This window comes from Fukomys damarensis, unplaced genomic scaffold (genome assembly GCF_012274545.1).
Source record: "Fukomys damarensis isolate Sample0158 unplaced genomic scaffold, DMR_v1.0_HiC HiC_scaffold_27, whole genome shotgun sequence".
NCBI lineage: Eukaryota > Metazoa > Chordata > Mammalia > Rodentia > Bathyergidae > Fukomys > Fukomys damarensis.
Window position 1 is genome coordinate 5,815,188 of NW_022900939.1, and position 14,856 is coordinate 5,830,043.

The following is a 14,856-nucleotide window of genomic DNA, read 5'->3' on the forward strand; positions in this document are numbered from 1 at the left end:
TGAATTTTGGGAAACTTTAATGGTGCTGCCAACTTTGGAAAAAGTCACCCCAATTTACTGTGTTGACTTGGCATTGTACAGAAATGGACAGCCATATTGGTCTAGAAATATTTATTTTTTTTATTTTTATTTTTATTTTCCATGTGTTACAGGGGTAACACATCGTACTAAATATGTGAGGTCATATTTACGTGGGTTTGATTATAGAAACTAATAAAGTATTCTCTAAATAATGAAAAAAAGAATAAGATAAGACTCTAAGAGCAAGAAGCCGTTTAAATATGTTCAGGGACCATTTTCATCTCCAGAATTAAGGATTATTTTGATGTTACATCATTGCCTTTTCTCTTTTACTTTCCTTTTTAGTTTTATTTTAGGATTCCCTATTTTTAATGTTCATACAGAGATTTCTTTGACTGAAATACCAAATAGTTTCTTTGGTGCGAAAAACTATAATAGTACACAGGATCCTAATGAGGTAATTAATAATGTGAAATAGGAAGTAAAGGGCTAAAGGTGTAGGGAAAGTGGGAAGGGTGGGGGAAAGGTAATAAGGGAGAGGAAAAAATATGAGAAACTGAAAAAATGGAAATAAAGTGTTTGTAAATGGGGAGGGGAAGAAGGGGTGAAGGGAGGGCAGGGACAAGGGGAAAAAATGGGAATCAAGACCTGTTATGTAAAGGTACAGAATCCCAATGATGAATGTAACTGTATTATATACGTAGATTGTACCAATAAACTCAATTTAAAAAAAAACTAAAAATAAAAATAGGTATGGTATGTCCATACAGTGGCTTATTCAGCAAAACAAAGAAATGAGACATTAACAACAGACATGTAAGACCTTACATGTCTATGGCTAAGTGACAGAGGCCTATCTGAAGACTATACACAATGTATGACACCAACTACCGGATATTCTAGAGGCCAATTTAGAAACAGTAAGATCGGTGATTACCAAGGAATGAGGGGCACAGAGGGATGGACAGGTAAAGGAGGATTTTTTTTTTTTTTTTTTTTTTTTTATTTTTTGGTATCAAGGATTGAAGCTAGGGCCGTGCACATGCTAGGCAAGTGCTCTACCAGTAAGCCACACCCAGTCCTTTTTTATTTTACTTTAGTTGGAGACACGGTCTTGCCAAATTTCCCAGTCTGGCTTTAAATTTGTAATCCTCCTGCCTCAGCCTCCAGAGCAGCTGAGATTACAGGTGCACACCACTATCATGAGCACAAAGGGTTTTTGGGACAGTGAAACTATTCTGTTGGATTTTATATGGGTGTATACATGGCATTATCAATTGCTCAAACACATAAAACTGTACAACAGAGTGAACCCTAATGTAAAGGCTTTTGTTAATAGTAATTTATGGATATTAGCAGATCAAATTTAACAAATGTACCACACTAATGTAAGATTTAAGTAACAGGAAAAACTGGATAGAGGAGAGCAAAGTTAGGTATAAGGGAACTCTGTAGTACCTGTTCAATTTTTTGTAAGCTTAAAACTCCTAAGAATTTAAGTTTATAAATTGTTTAAATGCCTATGTGTGTATATGTAGGTGTGTCTTTCTGGGAAGGGGACAAGGTCTCTCCACAATCTGCCTCAGCCTCCCGAGGGCTGGGATTACAGGCGTGTGCCACACTACACCCAGCATGTGTGTTTTTCATACAGTAAATGCCTTACACACTGAAGGGCTCAATAAAGCACACAACTACAACTATAGTCTTAGCTCAGTCGCTAAAGTTAAGAGTCAAGCTCTGTGATGGGCAAATCTGCTTCCAAACTTCTACCATTTCTAGCTGTGTGGCCACATTTAGGCAAATTATCTCCTCCCCTTCCCTTACTAGAAATTGAATCCAGGACTATCTTACTGAGCCACATTTCCTGCCCTTTTTTATTTTTTGAACTTTTTTGGGGGGAGGGCAGGGCTCAAACTCAGGACCTTGCATTTTCAAGGCAGGCACAGCGCCATTGAGTTAAATCCCTGGCCCCCTTTTTTTTTTTTTAATCTTGGAGCAGGGTCTTCCTAAATTGCCCAGGCTTGGCACGCATTTGCAATCCTCCTGCCTCAGCCTCCTAGCGTTCTGGGATTACCCATGTGCACCACAATGCCTGGCACAGATTACCTCTGTAGTTTTATTTGTCCACCTGAAAAATGAAAAGCACGGTAATTCCTCCTATGGCTGTTGAGACGATTCACATAAAGATTTCTGCACGGAAAATGCTTAGCTCGGGGCCTAAAATAAAAGGAAGGCTCGAAAATCTTAGCTGCACCATGATGGTAAATTGATTATTTCTGGAATGACTGATTTAGCATTTCAAATTCCAAGGTTACTAATTCCACTATCAGCACCTCAAAAATACCCCAACAGGGCCCCAAATTCTCATTTCTAAACAGTCCCACTTTGCACGCAACCCACTTTGCACGCAACCCACATTGCCCACACACTTCGGACATTCTTAACGCCCAGACGCTACTTTTCCCCTGCTGGGCCTTCCACTGCACGTTCAGGCCCTGGAACCCCGCCTCTCAGCAACCTCCCTATCCCACCTGGACCCATTCCTGCTCAGTACCTCACCCCGCGTCCTCCCCAAACCCCGAATTACTCGTCTCCACTTCTTTGCTTTCCCAGAGTTAAAGGAAGCACCTACCCAGATACTCGTAGTCGGGTTGGGCTAGGCGCTCGGGACTCAGCATCCTTTGACCCGGGGAGCTTCCAGGCTGTAGCTCTCCGGCTTCCGGAAGCCAGACTGCCTTCTGTCTCCGTTGCCATGGCACCCAGGCTGCGGGAGGAGAGAGGCAGGAGGAGGGGGTAGCGCAAATAGTCTCCGTGCAGCAACGCGGAGCCAGCCAAGCAAGTTCCGGGAGCAGTCGCTTCGCGGCGGCCGAGGTTTGTTGGAACTCTCATACTTGTGGACTTGGTTTTAGAGGAATCTGAGGTGGTAAATCCTTTTTTAATCTGTCATATTTCCTGATTTCGAAGAATTATTGTCAGCCGTCCATATCTGCAGTTTCTGAACTTAATAACTGTTCCTACTTTATACAGCTTTTATCCTAACACAAAAACATTTCCATTCATAACCTCTTATAAACACCTAGTATCCTAGAACCTGGTTTTGTCTCTTCACCTTAAATTACTACAAAGTGCTTTCACGTGCATATTATATTTTGGATGCTTCTTGTGTCCTTTAGCCTGTGATAGGGCTGGACATGCAGTAAGTGCTCATTAAGTCTATTACTTAATTGCCACTTCCTCTCAAACTCCCCTTTATCTTAGACCATCCTCCCACTCCTATCCTTTACTATTTGATCCCTTTCCCAAGTGCCCCCGCGCCCCACTTCTGGAGGGGAAACATGCAGAGATAAGGACACCTATGACATTTTTCCCCATGGGCCAAACTGCTGCTTTCCTCTCCTTTGAGCAGAAGAGAGTACTCGTGGGTTTCCAAGTTCCCAGATGTTTCTCTTTTTTGCTCCTCTCCACTCTCAACTACAGGTCAGAGATCTGTAGCAACTGTCAGAATTCAAACCTAGCAGAAAAAAAGCCACTCTGTCCTCTCATTTTTAGTAAGTGTCCTCCCCTCCAACAAGGTGAGGTTTTGTGAAAAAGAAAGAAAGAAAACAGAAATCAAATCAAAGGAATGACTGGGAAAACAGGAGACCACCTACGCTGGGAGAAGGTTCTTTTCTTTGTGTTCTGAGTAATCTATTTTTAGCTTCCTCAACAAGGAGCCTCAAACCTCCTAATTCTCCCTTTTGCTTAAACTTATATATGTGTCTCGATTCTAGGCTCCTGTGAGTCACTCTTGAGTTTGGATGTGGTGAGAAGAAAAGGACAGAGCCAAACTAGGAGCAGTGTTTACTGTTTTGAGGTGATGAATTTACTAATTTGGAATTGGACATGAGGTCCTGCAAATTTGACTAAAAAATATTGCCTTCTCCCCAACCCTCCACCAGTTCTCCCCCTGGCTTCTTGAGGGTACAGGAGTTCTGTAAGTTTCATATCTGTGGCTTATTATGATAATATTAATAAATTATAGGGTAGTAATTATTTTTCTTTGTTCTTTGAGACAAGGTCTCGCTATATAGTTCAGGCTGGCCTTGAATTCATAATGTATCCCAGGCTGGCCTTGAGCTTGTGGCAATCATTCCTCCTGCCTCAGCCCCCTTAGAGCTTGGATTACAGGCATGCTCTGCCACGCCAGGCATTAGGATAGTAATTATTAAAGATCATTTTACTTTATTCCCAAATAACTTGAAGCTATTTGCGGGTAATTTCATACGCCCTCATGAAAACTGTCTAAGGCACTTCTCCCTTGTCAAAGAAGGGAAACTGAGGTATGAGTCACAAAAACAGCTTGTCTGATCTAATACCGCCATGCAGTGAGTAGGAGAGCTGGAACTGGATCTCAGCTATCCCAACATCCAGATTAGTGGTCTGACCACTAAACCACACAGCCTCTTTTTTTTTAGGGGTTGTTGGCTTGGTGTTTATTTATTTATTTTTTCCTTTTTCTCTTCCCTGCTAGCAACTGGATAAAAAGGAGAGAATTTTGAGTTCAGGCTGAACATTTGACATCCCCTTATTTGCAAAGCATTATCCTGGGACTTGGAGGGTACTGCTACTGGGGTCTGTGTGATGAGGCTGGGAACCAGCCCCAAGAACATAGCTTTGTTCGGGCATTAACCCATTTGTGGTTATAATAATGATAAGTTTCAGCACCAGTGGCGCCCGACTGTTAATGACTCAAAGAAAGCTAAATAAGAACAAGATGTCATCTCTGGAGCAATTTGTAGGTTTTTCATACAGTTCTATCCCTTCCAGAAAAACCCTAAGGACCATTATATTTACTTGGTCTTCTACTCTGATGTCTTGGACAATCTATAGAGGAGGAGGACTTGGAAGGAGATAGGAAGTTGCTAGACTAAAACTTCAAGACGATGTGGCATTTCACAGAAATAAAAGGTGGTTTTCTTCCTGTGTTTTGCTTCTTTACATTTTTCTACATTCTTAGGGTTTTATTTAATAGGCTTGTGTTATAACCTGAAAACAAGCAAGCCAATGAATGGCACAAAAGACTTTAAAATGTTTTCATATAGATGTGATAATCTTCCAGAGAGTGTTTGTTTTTCTCAAAAAGAAGCACTACTTTTAGATTTCTCTCCAGTCACAAATTACATAACAGATTTTGGCAACACATTGGTTGTGGAGGAAATTTTCAGTGAAACATAAACATCAGTCTTAAAAAAAAAAAACGCTCAAAAGTTCTTAAAATCAAGCATATTTATGTGATCCTGTTGAACATTAATGAAAGAACAAAATGTCAACCTACAATTTAAATGGATTTTTCAGGTTCCTAAATCATCATTTTATATTACTTAAAAATTTATCAGTACAAATACCCAAGCAAACCAATAAATCAGAAGACAACCCCATAATCCTGAAAAGAATCAAGTGATATGAAATTGATAGGATATCAAAAGTACGTGGGGCCATGAATTTATTTCAGTGGCTCTGCTGCCTGCCTCACAAAGTGCAAGGACCCAAGCTCCATCCCCGGTACCACAAAAAAAAAAGAAGAAGAAGAAGTGCATGAAGGCCAAGGATGTAACTTGGTTGTAGAATGCTTAGTGCTTACCCACCATACGTGAGGCCCTGGATTCAATCCCCAGCAGGGGGGATGGGAGTGACATGTTACATTGTTACATGCAGTACTATAAAGAACAGAAACACCAAACTCAGAATGACAAAAGACCCCTAAGAGGGACTATGTTGGTGTGTTAATTTAACAGATTACAATTTCTGATTTTAAAAAGAGAAAATTAATAGAAATCTTACACCTTTGCCTCTGCAGAGGGCCTGTTAGATTGATAGAGAGGAATCCCTGGTACCAAAATACAAAAAAACCAAAACAAAACAAAAAAAAACAAAGATTGATAGAGAAGAAAACCCTCCCTGTAATTGAAGACTACAGAAAAGCAAACATGAATGTTCAAGATAGTTTTAAACCTCAAGGAAAGAGTAAGTGCAGCCTGGCTGAATTATTTGTACAAAACATGTTCAAGAAAACTAGGACAAGCTTTTATCGACTCATCATGCAGAAAAGATGCTAACGGCGGAAGTAGCTACTAAGAAATGCAGGTCATGAAATTCATGCTGAGCTGCTAGGCTCTTCTTTAAAAACTTATCTTTTTCAAAAGCAAAATAGGAACTAAGTATAATGCCACTGCCTGGGGCTAACATGTTTATATTAAAAATGCTAGCCACAGAAAAGTCATTTGGAACTGCCACAAATCCAGAGAACAGAGTTTTGGGGGAAATCTATAAATAAAAAGAAATTTTCACAAGTTCTTGGGCTGTAAAGAATCATGAATGCAGCCCAAGAAAGTTGTTAAGAGGATATGCTTAAATTAAACTGGACCTCAAAGGCAATTGCAGCCTTGTACCTCCTTATTTTATATTTGCAAATACTGAAAAAAAAATGTGAATTACATGTTCACATAGTTTGAAAAGTAGGAAGATTTTCTAATTTTTCTTCATACCCCACAAAATTTCATCATATCTTTCTTTGTCCTAGAGTATGAGGTTGCATAAGCAGTTATGTCTGTTATTATTCTCTAAGCTATTCTAGACTGTGGTTTCCTTGAGGCCAAAGACTGTTTTCATTCATCTTTATGTTGCCAGGTCATACACAGTATCTGGCAACTGGTATACAGTAGAAGACAGATATAGAATAAGACAGGTATACAATAAATGTCTGTGAAATGAATTTGCTTTGTTCTAGATTAAAAGTCTAGAAAACAAAGATCATCCAATCCACAGGATTTATGGTTGTTTCATAGCAACCAACTCATAAACAAATTCATTACACAAAAAAGCCAGAAAAATGCTGGGCATGGTAATGCACAAATGTTGTCCCAACTACTTGGGAAGCTGAGGCAGGAGATCACTTGAGCTCATGAGTTCAAGAGCAGCCTGGTCAACAAAACAAGACCTCATGGAAGGAAGGAAGACATGCATCAAAAATTAATCAGGCTTAGCCGGGTGTGGTGGCACATGCCTGTAATCCCAGCACTCAGGAGGCTGAGGCAGGAGGATCGTTGTGAGTTCAAGACCAGCCTGGGCTACATAGTGAGCTCCAGGTCAATCTCAACTACATAGTGAGACCCTGTCTCAAAAAAACAAACAAAAATAATAATCAGGCTTTTTTCCCGCTTTCCCTTTCTGCTTATTCCTGCTGCTGCTCCTCCATCTTCAATAAATGTAACTATATACTAAAAAAAATAATAATAATAATCAGAAAGTACCAGCATATCATTCCTACACCTAAAACTGTGACAGATCACCATGTAAAGAAATGCTTCCCCCAAAGTATCAAGTAACACAATAAAAGGCTTACAGACATTGCTGCATGTAGACAAGTTAAGAAAATTAGTTCAGGAGAATAGAAAAATTGTTAAGTCAATTAAGGATAGGAACTGGGAGTTCCCCACTTCAAAATCTTAAAGCAAAAATCTGGAGTCTCTGGTTATTTTTTTTTTTCTCCCAAAGTTCAAGACCCCTGGGCTACATAGTGAGCTCCAGGTCAATCTCAACTACATAGTGAGACCCTGTCTCAAAAAAACAAACAAAAATAATAATCAGGCTTTTTTCCCGCTTTCCCTTTCTGCTTATTCCTGCTGCTGCTCCTCCATCTTCAATAAATGTAACTATATACTAAAAAAAATAATAATAATAATCAGAAAGTACCAGCATATCATTCCTACACCTAAAACTGTGACAGATCACCATGTAAAGAAATGCTTCCCCCAAAGTATCAAGTAACACAATAAAAGGCTTACAGACATTGCTGCATGTAGACAAGTTAAGAAAATTAGTTCAGGAGAATAGAAAAATTGTTAAGTCAATTAAGGATAGGAACTGGGAGTTCCCCACTTCAAAATCTTAAAGCAAAAATCTGGAGTCTCTGGTTATTTTTTTTTTTCTCCCAAGCCATCCTCTACATTATCCCAAGAGTGTACTCTAACATTCCAAATTGTCCTTGTTACTTCCATACTTAAAAAGTGTAGCTGACTCACCATTACTAGAGGAGGCAAAATTCCTTAGTACGCAGACACATAAATCTCTTCACAGTTTGGTCCCAACCTCCTGCTCCAGCCATCTTGCCACACATTATGGCTACTTTCCCTCCAGCCACACTTCCTGCTCAATATTCCAAATGCATTGAGCTCTTGCAGTGAACATCCCTTCCTTGGCATAAACTCTTCCATGTTTTCTGCCTAAATGACCCATCCAATAAGACTTACTCAATACCTCCACAAAACCTAATCTGAATTCTCACGGAGTCAGCTGCCACTTGGTATGGTAGTTAGGGTTCATTATATTCTAATTACCTGGGTATTTATTTACCTGGGTATTTCTCCCTGAGGACTATGAGTTGTTTCAGACCAAAGAACAACTATTATATACTTCTCCCTGGCCCGAATGACAGAATAAATATTTACTGAAAGTCAGGGTGAAGATAAATGATATGTTTGATATTGTTAGATATAAGTCAATTCTAAACACTGCTTATTGGCTATAGTAAAACTTATCAAAAAGGATGGCTATCCCACAGCTTCAAATGAGTTTAGATAAGACCACGGGTGATAGGCCTATATACGCTTAAGAGAAACTAGAATTTAGTGTGTAATTGTCCTGTGGTTCAGGAGGGACATTGGAACACAACTCTGTCTTCCAGGACATACCCATAAGATATACGCTCTATCCTGACTTTGTAATTTTTTTGATCTTTTGAGAACATTTTCTCAAGGATATTTAAATTCACTTATTAAGCTTTTCTTAGGAGAGTAAAATTTCAGATATCAGTTTAAAAAAAAAAAGAGTTAATTCACTATCTAGGCCATCTCTCTCCCTGGAAAAGTATCATCTTGATTGCCTAGAGTCAGAGGTATAAAAATAGAAAGAGAAATTAAAAGAAAAATATAACCCCTCTCTTGTACTCTGTAAGAACTTGTTAAATGTTTATTGAATAAACTAACATGAAATATATAAGGAGCATTTAATTCAGATACGATTCTCAGCACCAGTAGCTTACTCAGCTTTCCCTAATCACCTAGACACACAAAACCATTGATCATTCTTCCAACATGGCGGCCACCATTGATCATTCTGCCAACATGGCAGTCACTTTTGAAACACTATTCCTTTGCTAATGGCATTCCATCTATCTGGAATGTGCCTCTTCCCCCATTTTTTCCATTCTTTATATAGTGAAATTTTCCTCACCTTCAATGTCCAGTTTCCATCCCAAATTTAAGGATCCTCTCCTGTTTCTTTCCATAGCCTAAATGGAATCAAACTTCTATCATATTATCATTGCTTTGCAAGTCTTCCACTTCACCAGATCCAGAGCATCTTAAAATGAGAGACCCTGTCTTTCTCCTCTTTGCACTTTCCCAGCCCCTGCAGATTGTCTGGTTTTCATTCATTCCATAGAAGTTTATTGAGCAATATGTGGTGGGCACTATTTTAAATACTGGAAAACAAGACAAATAAGGTCCTCGGTCCCCTGGAGCTTATTACCTGGTGGTTGGGAGGTAGACGGCTAAGCATGTCATAGCGGACAAGATTATTACAAAGAATGATAAATGCTATGGAGAAAATGAAATAGAGTAAAGGCAGTGAGTGAGTGCAAAGTAACTTTAGGGTGGCGAGGCAAAGCATCTCAGAGGCTGTGGCGTGGAGCTGAGACCAGCCAGAGGGAGGGTTAGGGAAACAGCATCCTGAGCAGAGAACACAGTCCACAAACAGGTTGTGAGGTGGAAGGGACCGCGTGCTGCCAGGGCACAAAGAGCCCACAAAGGGGAAAGTAGTGGAAGTGGGCTGAGGTCAGATTATGAGCCTCAAAGCAAGAAGCAAGAAGGAAGGATGTCATCTTAACCGTGACAGGGAGCCACTGGACGGCTTTACGTGCACCCATAACATGCTCAGATTTATCTTAGGTATCAAAGAACAGATCCGTTACATGGATGCTTGATGCACATTTATTTTATTCATGGATCTTTGTTTCTTGATCTGTTTGTTTATCTACCCCTCTAACTTTATCATTGCTGCTATAATAAGCAAGATATATGGAGCTATTTGTGCAAAAGCTATATTTCTCTGTGACAGATGTGCAAATAGCAAGCATTCAGGAGATAAAAATGTGCTGGAGAAGCCGGGGATTTGGCTCAGTGGTGCTGCACCTGCCTCATAAGCTCAATACCCTGAGTTCGATCCCCCGGTACCAAATACATAAATAAAAGTGCTGGAAAGCCCCATCTTTTGTGAGTTCCCTAAGTTAGGCAAGGGAAGAATCAGCCACACACCCCAGATTTGAATACCCCTAAGATGAAAACCACGGCTGAGCTGGAACATGAAGAACACTGGCACTAGAAATGGTGGTGTAGAGGTTTGCAATTAAGGAAAGCACAGAAATGCAATTCTGACCGCTCCCCGAGGCTTTCATTGTATTAGTTTCCAGTAGTATATCCCTGAACCTAGATCAAAGTGTAACCAGTTTGCTAAAAGTTAGTTACACTTTCCATAAATCCTATGGAGTCCTTCCTTCCTGGCTCAGGGGCTTTCCACGTACTTACTCTTCCTTCTGCCTGTAAGACTCTCCCCATCCATACTTAGCCTAATGACTCTTTCCTCTCCTCCCCTCTCTCTCTTCCCTCCTACCTCTTCCCTTCCCTCTTCTCCCCTCCTTTCCCTTCCCCTTCTTTCCCTTCCCTTTCCTCTTCCCTCCTTTTTGTGGTGCTGGGGATCCAACCCAGGGCCAGCGCTTCCCAGTGAGCTATATCCCCAGCCAGCCTGATGACTCTCACTCAACTTAAGTTCTGTAAATGTCTCACTCAAGTCCCTAAATCTAAATCAAGTTTCTCCTCTCATAGAACACTGTGCCTTTCCTTCAAAACCCCACTGTCTATAACATGAAATTCATCTATGGGATCATTCTTTTAATGCCTCTGCGTACTTATAGGCCCCACAACGGATCCGACTGTCATTTCCGGGGACCCGGTATCTGTGCAGCACTGCCTCCCCAGTGCCCAGCAGAAGATACCCTTAATATATAGTTCACACATGAATGAAAACTGGAAATCACCCCCGCACGCACATGGCTGTAGGACTCCCCAAGCTCCTTTGGCGAAGTCTTGCTTTCACTTATAAACTTTTAAGACTTCCTCCCTTCCTTAGCAGTGCCTTCAACAAGAAAGTAAGTCCAGAGGGCTGCTGGAGCAATTCTTTGCAGATTCATGTCTGTAATCTTTTAAGGCAGGCTTTTTCACTCTTGGCACTGTTGACATTTTGGGCTGGCCAATTCTTTGTTGTGGGAGCAATGTCCTGTTCATTTAGGCTGTTTAGAAGCATCCTCAGCCTTTACCCCTAGTACTGGTAACGGCCTCTCTCCAGTATCCTCTAGACATTGTCCCATGCCCGCCAGCTCACTCCTAATCGAGATCCATTGTTTTGAAGTGTGACCCTGCAGGTGTTTTTCTCTTTCAGAAGAATTGCATTTAGCAATTTAGTGATGCCTCAGTTACAAGAGAATTCTACCGACCCAGTTGGATCAAAACTGTGCCCATTTCAATCTGATTTCAGTAGCACTCTCTGGGTGTCCTTTGAAAAGGCCATTAGTGCTGGTCTAATTCAGGGCAATATGTATATATAATTTGGGGGGGATCAAATTTGGGACCCCAAATTTGTGAGGCAGGTGGCGGCACCACTGAGCTAAATTCCTGGCCCCTCAGGACAATATTTTGATCCACAAATTTGGCTCCTGCCGACTGTCCTAGAAGGATGAAGGAAAGGGGTGGTGTTTCTGAGGAAACCGATGTCTCTCAGACCCCTCGGGAGTTGGCAGTCCCCTGCAACTTTTCTAGGGCCATGTCCCGGGGGACAATAAAAGAGAGACAAACAGCCCATTCTGGCATGCTTTTCAGGATCTCTCACTCCAAACAAGAAAGTCTGAGAGGCCTGGTAAAAATAAATATGGCTTAGGACTCCTGGCACAAGAGTAGCTTCTGACAGCCAAGACTTTACTCACCCTAGGGGGTGACCCAGGCAAGGGCTGCAGTCAGGGGCCAGGGGCAGCTCTGCACACCAACACAGGCCCAACCGAGAGGGACAGGGGTGCACATAGAAAAGCCAGCCTCTTGTGCCTGAGTCAGACAGGAACAGCCAGCCTCCTTCTTCCTCTCCCATTCCATAAAAACAGCATAGATCATGCCTGTGGAAAGGAACCTGTCCTTCGCATACACAGTGGAAACTGTTTATAAATTCCTAATCCCCTGACATTGAAAGTTGGGGGACCGCCTGTCTTGAATTTTTTAGAACAAATGTATTCATTACACCACATGTCTTAGTTTTCATTTGAAACAAAATACAATCTTCAGGATCATAAGGTCTCTCTCAACAGGGTCAAAAGTAAGTGGTGGTGCTCTCCTTTAATCCCAGTACTCAGAAGGCTGAGGCAGGAAGATCTAGGCCAGCCTGGGCTACATAGTGAATTCAAGGCCAACCTGAGCTAATAAAGACCCTGTCTCAAAAAAACAAAAATAAGGGCTAGGGATTTGGCTCAGTGGTTCCGCTGCCTACCTTGCAAGCACAAGGGCCTGAGTTTAATCCCTGGTACCCCAAACAAATAAATAAATAAAATAAAATAAAGCCAGGCTTGGTGCTGCATGCCTTGTAATCCCAGCACTTGGGAAGCTGAGGCAGAAGAATTGGCAAGAATTCAAGGACAGCCTGAGCTACTCAGTGAGTTCAAGGTCAGCCTAAACTATATAGCAAAACCCTGTCTCAATAAATAAATAAAATCAAAAGCAAGTATTCATAAGCAATATATATTGAAACACTGAGACCAACCAAGAACTTCATTAGAAGGGGGAAGAGGTGGGATTCAAGGAATCAGCCTCTATTTCTCACTTTCTCCACCTTTGATTTTTTTTTTTTTTTTTTTTGGTATCAGGGGTCGAACTCGGGCCCTTGTATTTGTGAAGCAGGCGGTGGAACCATTGAGCTAAATTCCGTCCACCCCTTTGAATTTTACGCTAAGGGGATTAAAGCGGGTCAAACAGGTGGACCGTCTTTCCCAAGCACTAAGATCATATAAACCTGGGCCGGGGATTTAGTTCAGCGGTTCGGTGGCCTGCCTTGAAAGCTCAAGGACCCAAATTCAATCCCCGGTACCAAAAAAAAAAAAAAAAAAAAAAAAAAAAAAAAAAACACAAAAACCTAATCTGACTCTACTGCCCCCTTTGGTCAGTAGAAAGAACTACACTCCCAGAAAAAATGCCTTAGTATTAGTTACCATGGCGATGCTCGTTCAACCACATTGCATTTGGGTAAAAACTTCAGGCAAAACAGAACAGAGAAATACTAAGAAAGAATTAGCACCACTTTTTTTGTTGTCGTTGTCATAGCTGTCGCAAAGTACTGTTAATGTTAGCTTTGGTCAAAGATGGTAATCTGAAGCAAAAAAAATGAAAACAAGCATGAAATGTCAACCTATCCATTTGGAGAAATCGCCTAATACCCACTTTGGACTACACCAAATTACTTTCCCCTCAGCTAACTTGGGGCATTTGGGTCTTCCTGGCTCTATTTACTGGTGAGAGTTAAGTAATTCAGAGAAATCCACAGACCATATCAACTGGAAGGGAAAAAAGGATACTGCGGGCCCTAAAAAATTTGGGGACTTGAGCAAGAATAACAAAACAAGGTCCAAAGAAGGAAGCAGGAAGGAGGCAAAATTAACCATATTATTAGCATGCACTGGGAGAAGGCTACACCACGCTAATACTAGAGAGTTTACAATCCTGTGCAGTAACCCAAACCTTAAATATTTCTGGAAGGCCCTGACGACGGAAGTGGGAAGGAGGCCGAGGACTTGGGGGAGTTCAGCTGCTAAGGAAGAAGGACTTGCTTCCTCACCCCCTCCACTTCCTTGCCAGGATCAGAAAGTCAAAGAAGGTGAAGAGGCTAAAGACGCTGATTTACAAGGACAGCGACAGCGAGGAGGAACGAAGTCCGGAGGGGCCAAATCTGGACGCCTGAGCTGGGGCGACAGGACCCAGACAGCCAGCTCAGGAAATGAGCAGATGAAAAAGAGAAGTCACGGAATTATTTAGCCCTAGAAAAAGGCGGCCTGGGCCGGGGGAGGGGCGGGGGTAAGAAGAAAAATCTCAGAAAAGGAATTTTGACAGCGAGAACGCTGGTTGAGATACAGTTCCTCAGACCCCCTGATGTCCCTTGTTTAATGTCAATAAAGGCCGGGAAAATTATGCATCGGCCAGCCTTGCGGATTCCGAGACATCAATAAAGGCTGGACTTGGGGCCTGCAGGGCCCCCACCCCCACCCCGAGGTCACGTCCAGGCGACTCGGGTCAGCGTGGCTGCTTCTCCGCAGCGTGGAGCTGAGTGTCCCGGGTCCGAGAGTAACCGCTGGGATAATTGTTTTTCTAAAGTTAAGGACATTTGAGCTGTGGTAATGGGGACAGAGCCGGGGCTCGCTGGAAGGCCAGGAATGCGGGGGCGGCCTCAGGAGTAGCGGGGCCCGCGCAGCAAGCTCTTGAGGGTGGGGTTCTCCACTGGGGGGCGGATCCGCAGCGTGGAGCTGAGTGTCCCGGGTCCGAGAGTAACCGCTGGGATAATTGTTTTTCTAAAGTTAAGGACATTTGAGCTGTGGTAATGGGGACAGAGCCGGGGCTCGCTGGAAGGCCAGGAATGCGGGGGCGGCCTCAGGAGTAGCGGGGCCCGCGCAGCAAGCTCTTGAGGGTGGGGTTCTCCACTGGGGGGCGGAGACGC

At 42.2% G+C, this 14,856-nt stretch overlaps 1 protein-coding gene across 3 annotated transcripts in view; it reads right to left on the reverse strand.

Moving 5' to 3' along the window:
* The window catches only part of CUNH11orf49 (chromosome unknown C11orf49 homolog), a 164,132-nt gene that overhangs the window by 148,672 nt on the left and 604 nt on the right, over positions 1-14,856 (reverse strand). For all 3 annotated transcript variants that reach the window (XM_010612444.3, XM_033756652.1, XM_033756651.1), the window contains one exon: positions 2,654-2,785. In XM_010612444.3, coding sequence (XP_010610746.2) covers positions 2,654-2,785 — 132 coding nt within the window. Of the gene's footprint in view, positions 1-2,653; positions 2,786-14,856 lie in introns of those variants that run through there.